Source organism: Molothrus aeneus, chromosome 8, assembly GCF_037042795.1.
Source record: "Molothrus aeneus isolate 106 chromosome 8, BPBGC_Maene_1.0, whole genome shotgun sequence".
Taxonomy (NCBI): Eukaryota; Metazoa; Chordata; class Aves; order Passeriformes; family Icteridae; genus Molothrus; species Molothrus aeneus.
The window spans coordinates 3,384,402-3,405,746 of NC_089653.1; the positions used below are offsets into that span (position 1 = coordinate 3,384,402).

The following is a 21,345-nucleotide window of genomic DNA, read 5'->3' on the forward strand; positions in this document are numbered from 1 at the left end:
GGGGGAGAGGAGGCAGCTGGTGCCAGTGGGTGAAATGGCTTTGCTGGAGCTGGCAGGGAGAGGAGGAGGAAGAAAGTGGTGCAAAGTAAAGGGGAGAGAAAGAGCGACAAGGCTGGAGCGGTGGAAGGCGGCGGAGATGGCCATGGGGCAGGCGAGCATTTTGCTTTCCAGCTCTGTGGGAGGAAAGGAAGAACTGTCAAATCCCTGTAGAAAAAGAGGAGAGAAACAGATGATGGTGGATATCATCGATAGTTGAGATTCATTTTATCTGCCTGAACTGTAAAGGCTCTGCGGGGGGCATGGCCGTCACAGCTCCTGTCCCGAAAAACTCGCAATAAAAAAAAGGAACCCATGCCGGAGAACCTGGGCAAGAACCTCAGCCCTTGGAGAAGCTGCTTGTGGGGTCTCCCCTGCAGCGGGCCGCGACCCTCCGCTCTCCCCCCGCGGTGCACGGACGGCCCCTCGCTGCTTTCCCGCACGCTGAATGCTCAAAACGGCCAAAAGCGGCCCCCACACCGACACCGGCTCTAAACTACGGTGGCAGCGGCCGTGCCCGCTGTGTCTGCCTGGGACGGAGCGGCTGCGGCGAGCGACGCGTTCGGGTCATTCCCCAGCGGGGGCGGCACCCGGAGAGCGGCGAGGCGGCGGCGGCGGAGCTCGGAGGCGGTTCCAGGCCAGGCGCGACCCGCGGTCGGTGCTGCCCCAGCTCCCGGAGGCTGCGCTTGTCTCCGCAGCTGCTGCCGCACCTCTGGGCAGCGGGGACAGCGCAGCCACAGCTGGCACCGCCCTCCTGAGCCCCCAGGGCCGGCACCAGCAGTGACCTCTCACCGTGTCCCTTTCAGGGTGCCATCAGCGCGGCTGTGAAGCTGTTCCCGAGGCCGAGCTCCCAAAGGATCTGGCAGCAGCACTCCTGATGTGTCAGGAGCAAGGTGCTGATTGTTCCAGGCAGAGAGCTGCCGGCTGTGAGCAGGAGGAGAGTCAATTCTGGTCCAATCCTGGAGCGGCAAACGAGCCCCAGCATCGCCAGCAGGGACCAGCAGCCGCGGTTCCACACCTGCCTGGGGTCCAAGAAGCCTCTTGGCATCAGCAGGGGGATGCCACTTGTGAGTGTGCAGTGAGTGCAGATGTGGAGAATGGATTCTGCACCAGTGATGGGAGTGTGAGGGAGCCCCTGGCTCCCCAGGGCACATCAGCAACCAAGACTGAACACAAAAGGAACCTCAGAAGATTCCTGGGTGAGTGCAGAGCCACCCCTGTGGTCTCTAGGGGTGACACAGCTGTGTCCCTGGCTGTGGCCAGGCTCTTGGCTCTCTGGCTGCCAGCTGAGTGAGGCCCACACTGGCTCAGGGCTCCCTGCTCTGCTCCCTGGCCTTGGGCTGAGCAGATTGCAGGGCCGGCTCTGCTTCTGGCAGCCAGCAGCTCTTTCCTGCTGCAGGTGAATGGATCAGGGGCCATCCCGTGGGCACGGCGGTGCTGATTCTGCTGCTCCTGGTGCTGGTGCTGGCTTTGGGGGTGGCCTTGGCTGTGCTGGCAGGTAAGGGAGGGGCAGCAGCCTGGGCCCAGCCCCTCGGGGCAGAGCGGGCTCCCTGCTCCCTGCACAGGGCAATCCTCAGAGCTTCTCCTCTTCCCCCTGCAGCACCACAGGTTCCAGTCACACCTGCGACTCCGCTGTCAGTTCTGGGCTGTCCCCATGGCTGGGTTGGCTACAATGGGGCCTGCTACTACTTCTCCAGGGATTACAGCACCTGGGAGCAGGGTCAGGAACGGTGCTCCGAGCTCGGGGCCTCCCTGGCCATTGCCAAGGATGAGGAGGCCATGGTGAGTGAGGGGCTGCGGGCGGTGTGGGGTGGCTGAGGGCAGCCTGGGGGTGCTCCTGGGCCGGGCTCGGTGCTCGTAGGGCCGGGGCTGCAGCCCTGGGCCGGGGCCTTGCAGGGAAGGAGCCCCGGCGTGCGGGGGGGAGCCCCGGGCCCGTGTCCCCCCGAGGGGCCGGGGCAGCTCCCACTCCTCTCTCCTGGGCAGGATTTGCTCTTCCGCCTCTGCGGGAACGTCGAATACTGGCTCGGGCTGCGCAGACGGGGCGAGCGCCTGCACTGGGGGGACGGCAGCAGCTACAGCTCCCGGTGAGTGCCGGGGAGCCGGGCAGGGCCTGGGGGCACAGGGGCACAAGGGCTGCCCCTGGCAGCCAGCGCTGCCTCTGCTCCTCCCTGCAGGGTTCCTGTCCTCGGCAATTCCCAGTGCGTGTACCTGGCTGACCGGAATAGATTCAGGAGTGACAACTGCTCCAATGAGCGGCCGTATCTCTGCAGCAAGGCCCCAGCTCCCCTGTAACAGGGGCTGCAGAAAGGACCTTCTCCACACTGGGCAGTGCCAGCTTCACCTCTGAGCCCAGCACAGCGCTGTCCTTCCTCAGCTGCAGCCTGTGCCTTGCACTTCCTCTCAGGGTCACCTCAGTGCCTCTTCATGCCCAGTGCCAACGCTGGGCTGGGGCTGCAAAGGAAAAGTCTCTGCAATCCATCCTGCCATTGGTGCTGCCTGCAGTGAGTGCGTTGCCCTCATTATATGCAGGAAACATGGCTCAGTATTTGCACTTTCTATAATAATTTATTATGGATTAAAATCCCATCCTGGGATGCTTGTCTGCTTGCTCCGGGTTAATTTAAACTATGTTTTCTATATACTGTTACATATTACATCTACATGCATATTTATATGAGCTTTTAAGAATCCTAACACAAATTTGAATTTACGTGCTCTTTTGCTTCTTTTAACTTTTGTCTTGCCTTCAGGCCATTTTTTACCTTAAACACTATATTGCGTGGTTTCTTGTGATTCTTTCTTTTTGTATTTTCACTCCCTGAAAATGAGGGTCAATAAAGTCTTTTTTCCCCCATGCTTGTTTCTGTTTTCTTGTCTTTCTGATAAGCATGTCCTTGAATGTGGGAAATCAGTTAATTATTTGGCACCATTTTCTGAGTTAGTTACGTGAAACAATCATTCCAACATTACACAGTCTCTATTATGCTATGGTCTAACATAGTATCTATTTCATCAAATCTATAGGGTGCATACATAAACTGACAGATTATACTACATCTAAAGCAGTAATTGCAATTTGTACTGTATCAGGATTTTTGACATCAATAATATCTTGCAAAACAAAACCGAGTACATAAATGCAGAAGCCAATACCTATATTTGTTATTTATAATGTTCTACAACAAGCTCAAATGGGAAATCCAAATCACCCTGGTCACTTGGAAATCATCACAAACTGGCCTGAAGGTGAGAATTTTGGACTGTCCTTGGAAGATGTGAGAAACAACCCTCACTTTTCAAATCTTAAAGGTTAATTAAACCTTAACAAAAACATACTACAATGGACTGAATAAGGAAAAATTACAGCGCTGAGGGTCTCTGTGAGTGTCAGCACATGCTCGTTTACAAAATGGATGCTCTGCCTTTTATACCCTCAGCCCCTCCCAAAGTTTTGTCAGTCAGCTCCTTCTCTGCCCTCCCCCCAGGTGGAGATCACTTCCTTACACCTTGATTGGAGCTCAGGTGTTGTCCTGTGGCCCCTCCTGGTAATGAGCCGGCCCTCCCCAAATGCCCCGAGGCTGCTGGGGCTGCTGCAAGGGGGAGGGAAAGGGGACTGTGGGGGGAGATATTACAGTGACAGCACTCTACAGCTACAGAACTTCTCCTGACATACACATAATATCTGTCTGTCAGTTGTGAGAGCCAACCATCACATCATTCATCTATAACAAGCCCCTATTTTCCTATAGGTCATTTGTCCCAAACAATTAGCTCTAATTTTTGTTTCTGATAATCTGCTCTTACTTCTCAAATAAATTTTTAAGGAGTGATACTAGCATCTGTTGATGATGGTGAGGACAGTGGGAAGAGAAGGAAAAAATCTCAGGTTTTCCTTAGACAGACTTATTTGGAATGGACAAAATGGGGTCACTGAGCTCTGGTGTGGCTTTTGGACCCCATCTACTGTGCCCATGGGGTTGCTACTCATAGCAGGTGTATCTTAGTGCTGAGTGCAGAGGCCAACTCAGTCTTGCCTTCTGGTCCCTGTTGTATTACAAGACAGCTGAGCAATGGCAGAGCTCTGGGGTGCCTTTCTCACCCCCACCTTACCATATGGATATGGGATTGCTGCCCACAGCAGGGCTATGGAATCTTCTCCGTGGTGAACACAGGGGCCAACCTGGTCTTGCCCTCTATTTCTTGTTTCACTCTACTTGTTGGTCCTTGAGGAAACTGCCCAATACTGCTGATTCTTCTCCTTACAAGAGCAGAGTGTACACAGAGAGCCAGGGCCACTCCAGCCAGCAGAGCTAGGTAGTGACACATAAACCAACACACATGTCTATATAAATATATATATATGTAGATATGGGTCTGTTTCTGTAGGTGGGAGAGCAGCTGAATGCACGGGGCCATGTACTCAGAGCCATGTCCCTGGGCATGCCCCGCCATGAGTGCACACAGGGACATGTGCAGAGCCAGTGCTCACACACACATGTCCCTGCTCACCTGCACAGAGCTCCTGTGCCCCACGGCACCTGCCAGCAGCACCCAGCCTGCCACAGCAGCGCACCTGTGCTGCACAGACACTCACCTGTGCACAGTCCCCACCAATGCACACGGGCCCCAAGCAGGGCCCTGCTGGCCCGTAGAGCCTGGGCACAGCAGCGTGTGCAGTGTCACCCACAGCAACACAGGCCTGTCCCACACAGAGCCGTGCTCACACCTGCAGAACCTGTGCACACTCACAAGCACAGAGCTGTGCACAGCCCCACTCACAGCCGAGAGTGCAACGCGCCCCCGTGCCCACAGCAGGGCACACAGCCCATGCCCAGGGCAGCACATCCCTGGGCACAGAGCTGGGCACAGCACACACACAGTGCCCATGGCAGAGCAGGACGTATGCCCTCAGCCCTGGGCACAGCAGCACACACAGTGCCCATGGCAGGGCAGGACGTGTGCCCTCACCCCTGGGCACAGCACAGACACACACACAGTGCCCATGGCAGAGCAGGACGTGTGCCCTCACCCCTGGGCACAGCAGCACACACAGTGCCCATGGCAGAGCAGGACGTGTGCCCTCACCCCTGGGCACAGCACACACACACACAGTGCCCATGGCAGAGCAGGACGTGTGCCCTCACCCCTAGGCACAGCACACACACACACAGTGCCCATGGCAGAGCAGGACGTGTGCCCTCACCCCTGGGCACAGCACACACACACAGTGCCCATGGCAGAGCAGGACGTGTGCCCTCACCCCTGGGCACAGCACACACAGTGCCCATGGCAGAGCAGGACGTGTGCCCTCACCCCTGGGCACAGTACACACACACAGTGCCCATGGCAGAGCAGGACGTGTGCCCTCACCCCTGGGCACAGTACACACACACAGTGCCCATGGCAGAGCAGGACGTGTGCCCTCACACCCGGGCACAGCAGCACACACAGTGCCCATGGCAGAGCAGGACGTGTGCCCTCACCCCTGGGCACAGCACACACACACAGTGCCCATGGCAGAGCAGGACGTGTGCCCTCACACCCGGGCACAGCACACACGGGCACACAGTGCCCATGGCAGGGCAGGACGTGTGCCCTCACCCCTGGGCACAGCACACATGGGCACACAGGGCCGGGCACACTCTGGCACAGCTCTCCTGGCCCTGACGCCCCCGGGCTCTCTCCTCGTGGGACCGTGACACGGTGGGCACGGGGACATTGTGGCACTGTTTAAAGAGCCCCCTCTGTGCCCTTGGGGTGGGGACACACAGGCCTGTCCTAAAGGAAAGGTCAGAGAGAGACCACGCTGGATTCTGCTGCTTGCCTCTCACCCTCCAAGGGCCAAACTGAGCCCGTTTTGCTGTCCTGTGTTCCCCAGAGCCTGAGTAGCTCGAGGGAGAGGATTGGGAAGGTTGATTGAGGGTCACTGCTGGTGCACAGCACTCGGGGCATTTTTCACCCCGGACATTACCATGGGCTGTTGGGGGAGGAACTCACAACAGCCTGAGCCCACTGCCTCAGGAGCTTGTGCTCTGTCAAGGGGCCCCTTTCGCCCCTTACCTGAGGAGGGGAACGTGTGGCTCTGGTGCTGGGGAGGGCAGCTCACGCTCCCCTGGGCATAGGGTAAGGAAAGCTCCAGGCCTCTCTGCAGGGGGGACAGGGACTTTGAAACCAAGGTGTTCGTCAAGATTTCATCTCGGACTGAAAGGAGGAAAGGTGTCTGTGTTATGCATGGAAATTTGAGTGGAAAACAACTGCAATTTCTAATAAAGAATTCTCATCAATGTAAGGCCTCCTGTTTTCTAAAGAAGTTTTGTTTCAGTCAGACAGAAAATCACTTTCTGATGTACAGCAGTCAGTGCTGACTTAAGGCACACTTTTACAAGGCATATATTTAGTTTTCTACAGCAGTGCTAGAGATTCTAGGAGCATCTGAATCCCTGCAGTGTAACAAAGCCTTTGAGACCCAGCTGTCAGAGGGCAGCCACGGGCAGGATGGCAGCTGCACCTGGTTAGCAGGAGATTAAATTGGAACCATAAAGGCAAGTTCACTTTTTAGGCAGATAATGTCTCATCCTGTCGTCACCTTGGTTTTCTGCTGGGTAAACATCATGACTGGAGCTACTGACAGTGCCACAGGAAGAGCTGGGAGCTCCTGGCCAAGAGTGGATTTTCTGCTTCTGACACTGCTAAACTATCCCATGGCTCCCCTGGGGTCCAGAAACTTCTGCTAGAAACTTTGTTAGAAAAACTACTGCAGTCTTTTCTAGGCATCTTTTCCTTTGGGATCCTCCTAACAGTTCTGAGTTAGCTCCCTGGCCTCAGTGCATCCGTTTCTAAATTCAGCTCTTAGGTAGAAGGATCCTTCCAAGCCAAAAGGATTTCTGAAGCAGTCCTAACCTGCAGCACCTGGGTGCCTTCAGGCCATCCATCCAAAAGGAAAAGTGACTTCTGGACCCTGAGAGAGCCCAGTGATCTCTTGGCGGGAGAAATCAGGAATGGACAAGGTGATTCCAGCTCTGCTGGTTGCTGTTCCTCCCCATTAGACAGGAGAGGATCAAGCACATTCCATCAGCCTTTGCTTCCTCAGAGCATGAAATCCCTGAGGAGACAAGACCACCTCAGGGCCATCAGATCCCACCAGGGAGAAGGAAATGCTAAAAACATCACCATGGTCTCAGCCAACAAAATGAGGAACTTTTCTTGTGGGTCCCCAACACCATTTCCAACAAATCCCAGCTGGTTTTGAAAATCACATTCACATTCAGGGGGCAAAACCAATAACGAATCACAAGCACCTGAGGTAAAATTAGGGACACATAAAAGAAATTTCTCTTTGTTTTTAACAGAGGCAGATTTTCATCTTTTAAGCCCAAATCTTCTCTGACACACAGAAGAACATTAAATACAGAAACAGTTCCAACTTGAAACATTTGCTTTTTGGCAATTCTATTTGTTCATGAAGTGTGGCTGTATGAACACTACTGAAGCACACAAATACTGAGACTACTACTGCAACTGCAGAAATTACTGAAAATTCTCTTCTACTGGCAGCAAGAGTAAACATGTCTAAAGGTTCCTTTGTATGGAGAGCAGCTACAAGGAATGGTTTTGACATCAAAATCAACTGGAAAACAACGATTTCAGGAAAAGTGTTAAAGAAACCAACACTATTTCAGATATTTTCTCAGTCAATTTTTTAGGATGAGTCACACAAACTTGACTGCCTGAGGTAGTAAGAGAGAATTCAATTACACTGTAAGACTTGGTAGTAAGAGAGAATTCAATTACACTGTAAGATTTGGCTTGTTCGGGGAAAGGAGGGAGCAGCAGAAGCTTAGCAAAGCTTTGCCAACTTTCTATTCTCTCAAAGAGAATAAAATAAAAGTGACTACAGTATTGACCTTCTAGTACTACTGACAGTATTGCTACAAGAGATTATTGTTGTAGTATTGCTACAGATTGAAAATCAGTGTGAGAAAAGACCCTCACTTTTAAAATTTTTTAAAGGTTTATTAAACCTTGACAAAAATTACAACAAAAGACGCAACAAGGAAAAATCACAGCACTGGCAGGACAGCCCTCCTCAGCAGGCTCCAGCCGGGTTTTCTCTCCTGACAGCTCAAGTCTCGCCTCTTCAAGAGCAGAGCTCGCTGTGCCCCCAGGGCTTTGCTGCTGGGAGCACTGGGAGAGATCCTGGGACCACTGGGAGGGAACTGGGAGCACAGGGAATGCCAGAGGGAACTGGGAGGGAGAGTGGGAGCAGCGGGAGTGAGCGGGAAGGAGCCCTGGGAGGGATATCAGGAGCCCTGGGCAGGAACAGTGCTCCCAGTTCCTGCCCAGTGCTCTCCCCATCCCTGCTGGGGCTTGCCAGGAAGAGGGATACTGGCAGGGAACTGGGAGGGAGCTCCTCAGCACTCTGCAAGGGCAGCAGCCCCAGGGGGGACCAGTGAGGAGGGGGAAGTGCCCCCAGTCCCTCCCCAGAGCCCCCAGAATGGGGCATTACAAAGAGAAAAGGGATTGAAATGGAGGGGGAAAGCTTTTCTGTGATTGTGTTTGAACTGGGGGGATCCCCATTCACCTGTGATTTGAAGGGTCTCAACTGAAGGAAAACTCACCTTTTTTCATGATTTTTAGTGCCTCTCTTGGTGGGCAATCACCTTTTTTCCATGATTTTCATGTTTAAATGGAAGGAGGAACCCTTTATGGTGCTGTTTGAGTTGACGGAAAGAGCCCCATTTCCATCATCTTCAGGTTCAAACTGAGCCAACACGGCTGCCCCTGGTCTGAAAGGGCTTCCCTGGAGAGGAACCTCTTGGTGTGCCACTGTAAGAGTTCCATCGAGGGGCACCTCCATTTGAAGGGACCTTCACAGGTGAAAAAGATGTCCAAAAGCCCCCAGAATGGTCTTGGTTGAGGGAAATTGAAGTGGGAAGCTGCATTTCCCCTCTTTTTGGGAGGCTAAATTGAGGCAAACCCCCTTCTGTGAGAATAACTGGGGCTGTGTGTGATTGGCACAGAGCAGGAGCAGCCTCGCCCTCAGCAGGTCACAGCCCTGGCCCACGAGGATGGGTCACAGAAGGGTCGGGAAAGGCCACAGGACCTCAGCTCAGATGAGGCTTTTGACAGAGCCCAGAGATCTCATCCTGGAACTCTGAAAACACAGGAAAATCAGGAGACAGCCCTGGCTGAAGGCACAGCAACCCTGCTGGAACAAGAGAAGGGACTAAAGGCTGAGCAGGCAGCGCAGGGAACGGCTGCAGACAGCCTGTTCAAAGAGATGCATCTGCAGCTGGAGAGCAAACCAGAGAGATCCCAAAGTGACACCGTGTCTTGTGGATAGTCACACAAAGATAGCTCAAAGTTCATGAAAAGCCAGCTATGGATAAGGTAATGGTGTCTTATGAAGAATGCCTGTTGTCAAAATGAGTGAATTGACGTGATGGAACCGATCCATCAGCAGTGACTGTCTCAGGAATTGGAGACAATATTCCTCCAGCATTGCTGTACCCACAACAATGAAACACTGAACAGCTTCCAGTGGATAACAGCCATAATGTAGAACAACCACCCTCTCTCCTGTGCTATCTGTGGAAGATAGAACAGAAGAGATCACAGTGAATGATCCTGTCAGGCAGTGCAGCACTGACACCTGTGCAGTCTGTGAGAGGATCAAGGGCCCAACAAGCTGTAGCTTCTCCTATCCAAAAGCAGCTGCTTATCAGTGTTTCATCACAGCTGTTTCAGTGGGATCTCTCTTATCTCTAGAAGAAAAGAACTCCATTTTTCAATGTAAGCAAACATATTTAAACCAAATTAACTTAGGACTTGAAATTAATTGCAGTGGAATTCAATTTCACCTCAGTGGCATTAGAGGTACACTTAAGAGAATTTAAAGTAACATCTTTAATACTGAATAAAAAGATTGAAATTATTACTAAATAAAAAAAATGATCTTAATAAAACTGGAATAGAACATGAAATGGCATAAAATGAAGACTTAATCTTGACCCTGTCTAAACTCAGCAATACTCAAACCTGACAGAAATCCACCTTGACATAAATGATTAGTAAAAAAATTAACTCAATAGAGTAATAAAGGTAACATTACTCAGGAATGTTGCTAACCTTGCTTAATCTTACCAACACTAAAATCATATTCAAATAAAACAGAACTGAACTAACAACCAATATCCTTAAAAGTTCTGGATACTACAAAATGTAACTTATTCTGCTGCTATTAATACCAAAAGGCACTGAAAATGTGAACCAAGCGTGGCTGAAATAACAGCCTGAGGGATTTACTGGAGGGGTTAGAAAAGTGTGACAAATATGCTGACCCTATGTAATTTACATTGAGAAAAACTCACGGCAGCCACAAATTGTATGGAACCATAAATTTCCTCAGACCTTTTAAAGTGCAATTGTACCGAAAGAAATAACAATGTAGAATTTGGCAAACTGTCCAACAAACAAATAGTCTCGAGACCATTTACGGTAGGTAGAAGCATGGTAAATGTTGGCAGCATTCCAGTTACAGAGAGACGGGCGGAAGGGCGGGGGGGTCGGCGGGGGCGGGGGTGGCGCTCGCGGCCGCTGATTGGTCAGATCGGCCAAAATCCCTCCCACACGGAGTGGCCATAAAATTGAACGGCACCACCCACACCTTCACTACTGCAACCGGAGCTGCGGTCGCAGACAGCGCCGGGCAAGAGGCTGGCGGAGCTTGGAGGCGGCTTCCACACTGGCGCGACTCGCGGTCGGTTTTGCCGCAGCTCGGGGCCAGGGCTTCTGGTGAGTTCCATGTGCTGGATTCCTCTGTTCACAGGCAGGGAGCTCCGAGGCGCCGGGGCAGGGAATGCGGGGCACAATGGTGAGCAGCCCGGGGCTGCTGCTTCTTGCCCCTCGGCAGGGGCGGGCTCCGAGCCGCAGCTGCCCCGGGCCAGCAGCAGGCGGCAGCTCCCGTTCCAGGGGCGCGGGCGCTACGAGCCGAGGCGGGCAGGCAGCGTTTCGCGCACGGTTTCGGCCGTCCAGGGGAGGGGCGCGGCATGAATGCTGTGGGCTAGGCACAGCCACGGCATTGGCGGAGCGGGGCCACGCCGATGGTGGGCGGGGCGCGGAACCCGCCGGCCCCAGCGGGGCGGGGCGGGGCGAGCGGCGGTGAGGGTGCGAGGGTGCTGGCCCCGGACACCGACCCTGGCCCAGCCCAGCCCGAGAATCCCTGCCAGCATTCCCTGCACCATTACCCGGCCCCACGGCGGCTTCGGCTCCGCGGGCAGGCGGCTCCAGGAGTTCAGAGTGGGCAAAATGGGAACGAGGGAGAGGAGGCAGCTGGTGCCAGTGGGTGAAATGGCTTTGCTGGAGCTGGCAGGGAGAGGAGGAGGAAGAAAGTGGTGCAAAGTAAAGGGGAGAGAAAGAGCGACAAGGCTGGAGCGGTGGAAGGCGGCGGAGATGGCCATGGGGCAGGCGAGCTTTTTGCTTTCCAGCTCTGTGGGAGGAAAGGAAGAACTGTCAAATCCGTGCAGGAAAAGAGGAGAGAAACAGATGATGGTGGATATCATCGATAGTTGAGATTCATTTTATCTGCCTGAACTGTAAAGGCCCTGCGGGGGGCAGTGCCGTCACAGCTCCTGTCCCGAAAAACTCGCAATAAAAAAAAGGAACCCATGCCGGTGAACCGCAGCCCCCGGGGAAGCTGCTTGTGGGGTCTCCCCTGCAGCGGGCCGCGACCCTCCGCTCTCCCCCCGCGGTGCACGGACGGCCCCTCGCTGCTTTCCCGCACGCTGAATGCTCAAAACGGCCAAAAGCCGCCCCCACACCGACACCGGCTCTAAACTACGGTGGCAGCGGCCGTGCCCGCTGTGTCTGCCTGGGACGGAGCGGCTGCGGCGGGCGGAGCGTTCGGGTCATTCCCCAGCGGCGGCGGCACCCGGAGCCCGGCGAGGCGGCGGCGGCGGAGCTCGGAGGCGGCTCCAGCCCAGCGCGACCCGCGGTCGGTGCTGCCCCAGGTCGCGGAGGCTGCGCTTGTCTCCGCAGCTGCTGCCGCACCTCTGGGCAGCGGGGACAGCGCAGCCACAGCTGGCACCGCCCTCCTGAGCCCCCGCAGGGCCGGCACCAGCAGTGACCTCTCCCCGTGTCCCTTTCAGGGTGCCATCAGCGCGGCTGTGAAGCTGTTCCCGAGGCCGAGCTCCCAAAGGATCTGCCAGCAGCACTCCTGATGGGTCAGGAGCAAGGTGATGTTTGTTGCAGGCAGAGAGATGCTGGCTGTGAGCTGGACGAGAGTGAATTCTCCTCCATTCCCAGAGCAGCAAACGAGCCCCAGCATCCCCAGCAGGGACCCGCAGCCGCGGTTCCACACCTGCCTGGGGCCCAAGAAGCCACCTGGCATCAGCAGGGGGATGCCACTTGTGAGCGTGCAGTGAGTGCAGATGTGGAGAATGGATTCTGCAGCAGTGATGGGGGCGTGAGGGAGCCCCTGGCTCCCCAAGGCACATCAGCAACCAAGAATGAACACAAAAGGAACCTCAGAAGATTGCTGGGTGAGTGCAGGGCCACCCCTGTGGTCTCCAGGGTGGGGACAGTGTCCCCTCCCAAGGGCAGGGCTGGCAGGTGTGTGGCTGTTTCCCGATATCTGGAAGAGGCCTGGTGCTCTGCTGGGCCCCATCAGTGGCTGGAAGCAAGAGCCCCAGCTGCCCCCAAGGCTGTGCAGTTCTCCTGCTGCAGCCTGTGCCCACTGCTGTGTCCCTGGCTGTGGCCAGGCTCTTGGCTCTCTGGCTGCCAGCTGAGTGAGGCCCACACTGGCTCAGGGCTCCCTGCTCTGCTCCCTGGCCATGGGCTGAGCAGATTGCAGGCCCGGCTCTGCTTCTGGCAGCCAGCAGCTCTTTCCTGCTGCAGGTGAATGGATCAGGGGCCATCCCGTGGGCACGGAGGTGCTGATTCTGCTGCTCCTGGTGCTGGTGCTGGCTTTGGGGGTGGCCTTGGCTGTGCTGGCAGGTAAGGGAGGGGCAGCAGGCTGGGCCCAGCCCCTCGGGGCAGAGCGGGCTCCCTGCTCCCTGCACAGGGCAATCCTCAGACCTTCTCCTCTTCCCCCTGCAGCACCACAGGTTCCAGTCACACCTGCGACTCCTCTGTCACGTCTGGGCTGTCCCCACGGCTGGGTTGGGTACAAGGGGGTCTGCTACTACTTCTCCAGGGATTACAGCACCTGGGAGCAGGGTCAGGAACGGTGCTCCGAGCTCGGGGCCTCCCTGGCCATTGCCAAGGATGAGGAGGCCATGGTGAGTGAGGGGCTGCGGGCAGTGTGGGGTGGCTGAGGGCAGCCTGGGGGTGCTCCTGGGCCGGGCTCGGTGCTCGTAGGGCCGGGGCTGCAGCCCTGGGCCGGGGCCTTGCAGGGAAGGAGCCCCGGCGTGCGGGGGGAGCCCCGGGCCCGTGTCCCCCCGAGGGGCCGGGGCAGCTCCCACTCCTCTCTCCTGGGCAGGATTTGCTCTCCCGCCTCTGTGGGAACGTCGATTTCTGGCTCGGGCTGCGCAGACGGGGCGAGCGCCTGCACTGGGGGGACGGCAGCAGCTACAGCTCCCGGTGAGTGCCGGGGAGCCGGGCAGGGCCTGGGGGCACAGGGGCACAAGGGCTGCCCCTGGCAGCCAGCGCTGCCTCTGCTCCTCCCTGCAGGGTTCCTGTCCTCGGCAATTCCCAGTGTGTGTACCTGGCTGACCGGAATAGATTCAGGAGTGACAACTGCTCCAATGAGCGGCCGTATCTCTGCAGCAAGGCCCAAGCTCCCCCGTAACAGGGGCTGCAGAAAGGACCTTCTCCACACTGGGCAGTGCCAGCTTCACCTCTGAGCCCAGCACAGCGCTGTCCTTCCTCAGCTGCAGCCTGTGCCTTGCACTTCCTCTCAGGGTCACCTCAGCGCCTCTTCATGCCCAGTGCCAACCCTGGGCTGGGGCTGCAAAGGAAAAGTCTCTGCAATCCATCCTGCCATTGGTGCTGCCTGCAGTGACTGCGTTGCCCTCATTATATGCAGGAAACATGGCTCAGTATTTGCACTTTTTATCATAGTTTATTATGGGTTGAAATCCCACCCTGGGATGCTTGTCTGCTTGCACAGGGTTAATTTAAACTATGTTTTCTATATACTGTTACATATTACATCTACATGCATATTTATATGAGCTTTTAAGAATCCTAACACAAATTTGAATTTACGTGCTGTTTTGGTTTTTTTAACTTTTGTCTTGCCTTCAGGCCATTTTTTACCTTAAACACTATATTGCGTGGTTTCTTGTGATTCTATCTTTTTGTATTTTCACTCCCTGAAAATGAGGGTCAATAAAGTCTTTTTTTTCCCATGCTTGTTTCTGTTATCTTGTCTTTCTGATAAGCAAGTCCTTGAATGTGGGAAATCAGTTAATTATTTGACACCATTTTCTGAGTTAGTTACGTGAAACAATCATTCCAACATTACGCAGTCTCTATTATGCTATGGTCTAACATAGTATCTATTTCATCAAATCTATAGGGTGCCTACATAAACTGACAGATTATACTACATCTAAAGCAGTAATTGCAATTTGTACTGTATCAGGATTTTTGACATCAATAATAACTTGCAAAACAAAAGTGAGCACATAAATGCAGAAGCCAATACCTATATTTGTTATTTATAATGTTCTACAACCAGCTCAAATGGGAAATCCAAATCACCCTGGTCACCTGGAAATCATCACAAACTGGCCTGAAGGTGAGAATTTTGGACTGTCCTTGGAAGACGTGAGAAATGACCCTCACTTTTCAAATCTTAAAGGTTAATTAAACCTTAACAAAAACATACTACAATGGACTGAATAAGGAAAAATTACAGCGCTGAGGGTCTCTGTGAGTGTCAGCACATGCTCGTTTACAAAATGGATGCTCTGCCTTTTATACCCTCAGCCCCTCCCAAAGTTTTGTCAGTCAGCTCCTTCTCTGCCCTCCCCAGGTGGAGATCACTTCCTTACACCTTGATTGGAGCTCAGGTGTTGTCCTGTGGCCCCTCCTGGTAATGAGCCGGCCCTCCCCAAATGCCCCGAGGCTGCTGGGGCTGCTGCAAGGGGGAGGGAAAGGGGACTGTGGGGGGAGACATTACAGTGACAGCACTCTACAGCTACAGAACTTCTCCTAACATCCACATAATATCTGTCTGTCAGTTGTGAGAGCCAACCATCACATCATTCATCTAGAACAAACCCCTCTTTTCCTATAGGTCATTTGTCCCAAACAATTAGCTCTAATTTTTGTTTCTGATAATCTGCTCTTACTTCTCAAATAAATTTTTAATGAGTGATACTAGAATCTGTTGATGAGGGTGAGGACAGTGGGAAGAGAAGGAAAAAATCTCAGGTTTTCCTTAGACAGACTTATTTGGAATGGACAAAATGGGATCACTGAGCTCTGGTGTGGCTTTTGGACCCCATCTACTGTGCCCATGGGGTTGCTACTCATAGCAGGTGTATCTTAGTGCTGAGTGCAGAGGCCAACTCAGTCTTGCCTTCTGGTCCCTGTTGTATTACAAGACAGCTGAGCAATGGCAGAGCTCTGGGGTGCCTTTCTTGCCCCCACCTTACCATGGATATGGGAGTGCTGCCCACAGCAGGGCTATGGAATCTTCTCCGTGGTGAACACAGGGGCCAACCTGGTCTTGCCCTCTATTTCTTGTTTCACTCTACTTGTTGGTCCTTAAGGAAACTGCCCCAATACTGCTGATTCTTCTCCTTACAAGAGCAGAGTGTACACAGAGAGCCAGGGCCACTCCAGCCAGCAGAGCTAGGTAGTGACACATAAACCAACACACATGTCTATATAAATATATATATATGTAGATATGGGTCTGTTTCTGTAGGTGGGAGAGCAGCTGAATGCACGGGGCCGTGTACCCAGAGCCATGTCCCTGGGCATGCCCCGCCATGAGTGCACACAGGGACATGTGCAGAGCCAGTGCTCACACACACATGTCCCTGCTCACCTGCACAGAGCTCCTGTGCCCCACGGCACCTGCCAGCAGCACCCAGCCTGCCACAGCAGCGCACCTGTGCTGCACAGACACTCACCTGTGCACAGTCCCCACCAATGCACACGGGCCCCAAGCAGGGCCCTGCTGGCCCGTAGAGCCTGGGCACAGCAGCGTGTGCAGTGTCACCCACAGCAACACAGGCCTGTCCCACACAGAGCCGTGCTCACACCTGCAGAACCTGTGCACACTCACAAGCACAGAGCTGTGCACAGCCCCACTCACAGCCGAGAGTGCAACGCACCCCCGTGCCCACAGCAGGGCACACAGCCCATGCCCAGGGCAGCACATCCCTGGGCACAGAGCTGGGCACAGCAGCACACACAGTGCCCATGGCAGAGCAGGACGTGTGCCCTCACCCCTGGGTACAGCACACACACACAGTGCCCATGGCAGAGCAGGACGTGTGCCCTCACCCCTGGGTACAGCACACACACACAGTGCCCATGGCAGATCAGGACGTGTGCCCTCACCCCTGGGCACAGCACACACACACAGTGCCCATGGCAGAGCAGGACGTGTGCCCTCACCCCTGGGCACAGCACACACACACAGTGCCCATGGCAGAGCAGGACGTGTGCCCTCACCCCTGGGTACAGCACACACACACAGTGCCCATGGCAGAGCAGGACGTGTGCCCTCACCCCTGGGTACAGCACACACACACAGTGCCCATGGCAGAGCAGGACGTGTGCCCTCACCCCTGGGTACAGCACACACACACAGTGCCCATGGCAGAGCAGGACGTGTGCCCTCACCCCTGGGCACAGCACACACACACAGTGCCCATGGCAGGGCAGGACGTGTGCCCTCACCCCTGGGCACAGCACACACGGGCACACAGGGCCGGGCACACTCTGGCACAGCTCTCCTGGCCCTGATGCCCCCGGGCTCTGTCCTCATGGGACCGTGACACGGTGGGCACGGGGACATTGTGGCACCGTTTAAAGAGCCCCCTCTGTGCCCTTGGGGTGGGGACACACAGGCCTGTCCTAAAGGAAAGGTCAGAGAGAGACCACGCTGGATTCTGCTGCTTGCCTCTCACCCTCCAAGGGCCAAACTGAGCCCGTTTTGCTGTCCTGTGTTCCCCAGAGCCTGAGTAGCTCGAGGGAGAGGATTGGGAAGGTTGATTGAGGGTCACTGCTGGTGCACAGCACTCGGGGCATTTTTCACCCCTGACATTACCATGGGCTGCTGGGGGAGGAACTCACAACAGCCTGAGCCCACTGCCTCAGGAGCTTGTGCTCTGTCAAGGGGCCCCTTTCGCCCCTTACCTGAGGAGGGGAACGTGTGGCTCTGGTGCTGGGGAGGGCAGCTCACGCTCCCCTGGGCATAGGGTAAGGAAAGCTCCAGGCCTCTCTGCAGGGGGGACAGGGACTTTGAAACCAAGGTGTTCATCAAGATTTCATCTCGGACTGAAAGGAGGAAAGGTGTCTGTGTTATGCATGGAAATTTGAGTGGAAAACAACTGCAATTTCTAATAAAGAATTCTCATCAATGTAAGGCCTCCTGTTTTCTAAAGAAGTTTTGTTTCAGTCAGACAGAAAATCACTTTCTGATGTACAGCAGTCAGTGCTGACTTAAGGCACACTTTTACAAGGCATATATTTAGTTTTCTACAGCAGTGCTAGAGATTCTAGGAGCATCTGAATCCCTGCAGTGTAACAAAGCCTTTGAGACCCAGCTGTCAGAGGGCAGCCACGGGCAGGATGGCAGCTGCACCTGGTTAGCAGGAGATTAAATTGGAACCATAAAGGCAAGTTCACTTTTTAGGCAGATAATGTCTCATCCTGTCGTCACCTTGGTTTTCTGCTGGGTAAACATCATGACTGGAGCTACTGACAGTGCCACGGGAAGAGCTGGGAGCTCCTGGCCAAGAGTGGATTTTCTGCTTCTGACACTGCTAAACTATCCCATGGCTCCCCTGGGGTCCAGAAACTTCTGCTAGAAACCTTGTTAGAAAAACTACTGCAGTCTTTTCTAGGCATCTTTTCCTTTGGGATCCTCCTAACAGTTCTGAGTTAGCTCCCTGGCCTCAGTGCATCCGTTTCTAAATTCAGCTCTTAGGTAGAAGGATCCTTCCAAGCCAAAAGGATTTCTGAAGCAGTCCTAACCTGCAGCACCTGGGTGCCTTCAGGCCATCCATCCAAAAGGAAAAGTGACTTCTGGACCCTGAGAGAGCCCAGTGATCTCTTGGCGGGAGAAATCAGGAATGGACAAGGTGATTCCAGCTCTGCTGGTTGCTGTTCCTCCCCATTAGACAGGAGAGGATCAAGCACATTCCATCAGCCTTTGCTTCCTCAGAGCATGAAATCCCTGAGGAGACAAGACCACCTCAGGGCCATCAGATCCCACCAGGGAGAAGGAAATGCTAAAAACATCACCATGGTCTCAGCCAACAAAATGAGGAACTTTTCTTGTGGGTCCCCAACACCATTTCCAACAAATCCCAGCTGGTTTTGAAAATCACATTCACATTCAGGGGGCAAAACCAATAACGAATCACAAGCACCTGAGGTAAAATTAGGGACACATAAAAGAAATTTCTCTTTGTTTTTAACAGAGGCAGATTTTCATCTTTTAAGCCCAAATCTTCTCTGACACACAGAAGAACATTAAATACAGAAACAGTTCCAACTTGAAACATTTGCTTTTTGGCAATTCTATTTGTTCATGAAGTGTGGCTGTATGAACACTACTGAAGCACACAAATACTGAGACTACTACTGCAACTGCAGAAATTACTGAAAATTCTCTTCTACTGGCAGCAGGAGTAAACATGTCTAAAGGTTCCTTTGTATGGAGAGCAGCTACAAGGAATGGTTTTGACATCAAAATCAACTGGAAAACAACGATTTCAGGAAAAGTGTTAAAGAAACCAACACTATTTCAGATATTTTCTCAGTCAATTTTTTAGGATGAGTCACACAAACTTGACTGCCTGAGGTAGTAAGAGAGAATTCAATTACACTGTAAGATTTGGCTTGTTCGGGGAAAGGAGGGAGCAGCAGAAGCTTAGCAAAGCTTTGCCAACTTTCTATTCTCTCAAAGAGAATAAAATAAAAGTGACTACAGTATTGACCTTCTAGTACTACTGACAGTATTGCTACAAGAGATTATTGTTGTAGTATTGCTACAGATTGAAAATCAGTGTGAGAAAAGACCCTCACTTTTAAAATTTTTTAAAGGTTTATTAAACCTTGACAAAAATTACAACAAAAGACACAACAAGGAAAAATCACAGCACTGGCAGGACAGCCTTCCTCAGCAGGCTCCAGCCGGGTTTTCTCTCCTGACAGCACAAGTCTGGCCTCTTCAAGAGCAGAGCTCGCTGTGCCCCCAGGGCTTTGCTGCTGGGAGCACTGGGAGAGATCCTGGGACCACTGGGAGGGAACTGGGAGCACAGGGAATGCCAGAGGGAACTGGGAGGGAGAGTGGGAGCAGCGGGAGTGAGCGGGAAGGAGCCCTGGGAGGGATATCAGGAGCCCTGGGCAGGAACAGTGCTCCCAGTTCCTGCCCAGTGCTCTCCCCATCCCTGCTGGGGCTTGCCAGGAAGAGGGATACTGGCAGGGAACTGGGAGGGAGCTCCTCAGCACTCTGCAAGGGCAGCAGCCCCGGGGGGGAACAGTGAGGAGGGGGAAGTGCCCCCAGTCCCTCCCCAGAGCCCCCAGAATGGGGCATTACAAGGAGAAAAGGGATTGAAATGGAGGGGGGAAAGCTTTTCTGTGATTGTGTTTGACCTGGGGGGATCCCCATTCACCTGTGATTTGAAGGGTCTCAACTGAAGGAAAACTCACCTTTTTTCATTATTTTTAGTGCCTCTCTTGTTGGGCAATCACCATTTCCCATGATTTTCATGTTTAAATGGAAGGAGGAACCCTTTATGGTGCTGTTTGAGTTGACGGAAAGAGCCCCATTTCCATCATCTTCAGGTTCAAACTGAGCAAACACGGCTGCCCAGGGTCTGAAAGGGCTTCCCTGGAGAGGAACCTCTTGGTGTGCCACTGTAAGAGTTCCATCGAGGGGCACCTCCATTTGAAGGGACCTTCAGAGGTGAAAAAGATGTCCAAAAGCCCCCAGAATGGTCTTGGTTGAGGGAAATTGAAGAGGGAAACTGCATTTCCCCTCTTTTTGGGAGGCTAAATTGAGGCAAACCCCCTTCTGTGAGAATAACTGGGGCTGTGTGTGATTGGCACAGAGCAGGAGCAGCCTCGCCCTCAGCAGGTCACAGCCCTGGCCCACGAGGATGGGTCACAAAAGGGTCGGGAAAGGCCACAGGACCTCAGCTCAGATGAGGCTTTTGACAGAGCCCAGAGATCTCATCCTGGAACTCTGAAAACACAGGAAAATCAGGAGACAGCCCTGGCTGAAGGCACAGCAACCCTGCTGGAACAAGAGAAGGGACTAAAGGCTGAGCAGGCAGCGCAGGGAACGGCTGCAGACAGCCTGTTCAAAGAGATGCATCTGCAGCTGGAGAGCAAACCAGAGAGATCCCAAAGTGACACCATGTCTTGTGGATAGTCACACAAAGATAGCTCAAAGTTCATGAAAAGCCAGCTATGAGTAAGGTAATGGTGTCTTATGAAGAATGCCTGTTATCAAAATGAGTGAATTGACATGATGGAACCGATCCATCAGCAGTGACTGTCTCAGGAATTGGAGACAATATTCCTCCAGCATTGCTGTACCCACAACAATGGAAGACTGAACAGCTTCCAGTGGATAACAGCCATAATGTAGAACAACCACCCTCTCTCCTGTGCTATCTGTGGAAGATAGAACAGAAGAGATCACAGTGAATGATCCTGTCAGGCAGTGCAGCACTGACACCTGTGCAGTCTGTGAGAGGATCAAGGGCCCAACAAGCTGTAGCTTCTCCTATCCAAAAGCAGGTGCTTATCAGTGTTTGATCACAGCTGTTTCAGTGGGATCTGTCTTATATCTAGAAGAAAAGAACCACATCTTGCAATGTAAGCAAACATATTTAAACAAAATTAACTTAGGACTTGAAATTAATTGCAGTGGAATTCAATTTCAACTCAGTGGCATTAGAGGTAAATTCTCTCAAGAGAATTTAAAGTAACATCTTTAATACTGAATTAAAATTGATCTTAATGAAATTGGAATAGAACATGAAATGGCTTAAAGTGAAGACTTAATCTTGACCTTGTCTAAACTCAGCAATACTCAAACCTGACAGAAATCCACCTTGACATAAATGATTAGTAAAAAAATTAACTCAATAGAGTAATAAAGGTAACATT

The 21,345-nt window shown here is 53.2% G+C and overlaps 1 protein-coding gene and 1 long non-coding RNA gene across 2 annotated transcripts; both read left to right on the plus strand.

Moving 5' to 3' along the window:
- The first annotated feature begins 2,038 nt into the window (after positions 1 to 2,038).
- On the plus strand, positions 2,039 to 2,890 carry LOC136559697 (uncharacterized). Its single transcript, XR_010784033.1, has 2 exons — positions 2,039 to 2,120; positions 2,211 to 2,890. It is a non-coding gene; the product is annotated as an uncharacterized lncRNA (long non-coding RNA).
- A 7,866-nt stretch (positions 2,891 to 10,756) lies between these two features.
- On the plus strand, positions 10,757 to 14,388 carry LOC136559626 (C-type lectin domain family 2 member D-like). Its single transcript, XM_066554935.1, has 6 exons — positions 10,757 to 10,830; positions 12,183 to 12,575; positions 12,931 to 13,029; positions 13,132 to 13,313; positions 13,514 to 13,614; positions 13,705 to 14,388. Exons 2-6 carry the CDS (start codon positions 12,254 to 12,256, stop codon positions 13,820 to 13,822), a joined length of 822 nt encoding a protein of 273 aa, XP_066411032.1. The 5' UTR covers positions 10,757 to 10,830; positions 12,183 to 12,253; the 3' UTR covers positions 13,823 to 14,388.
- Positions 14,389 to 21,345: the final 6,957 nt, after the last annotated feature.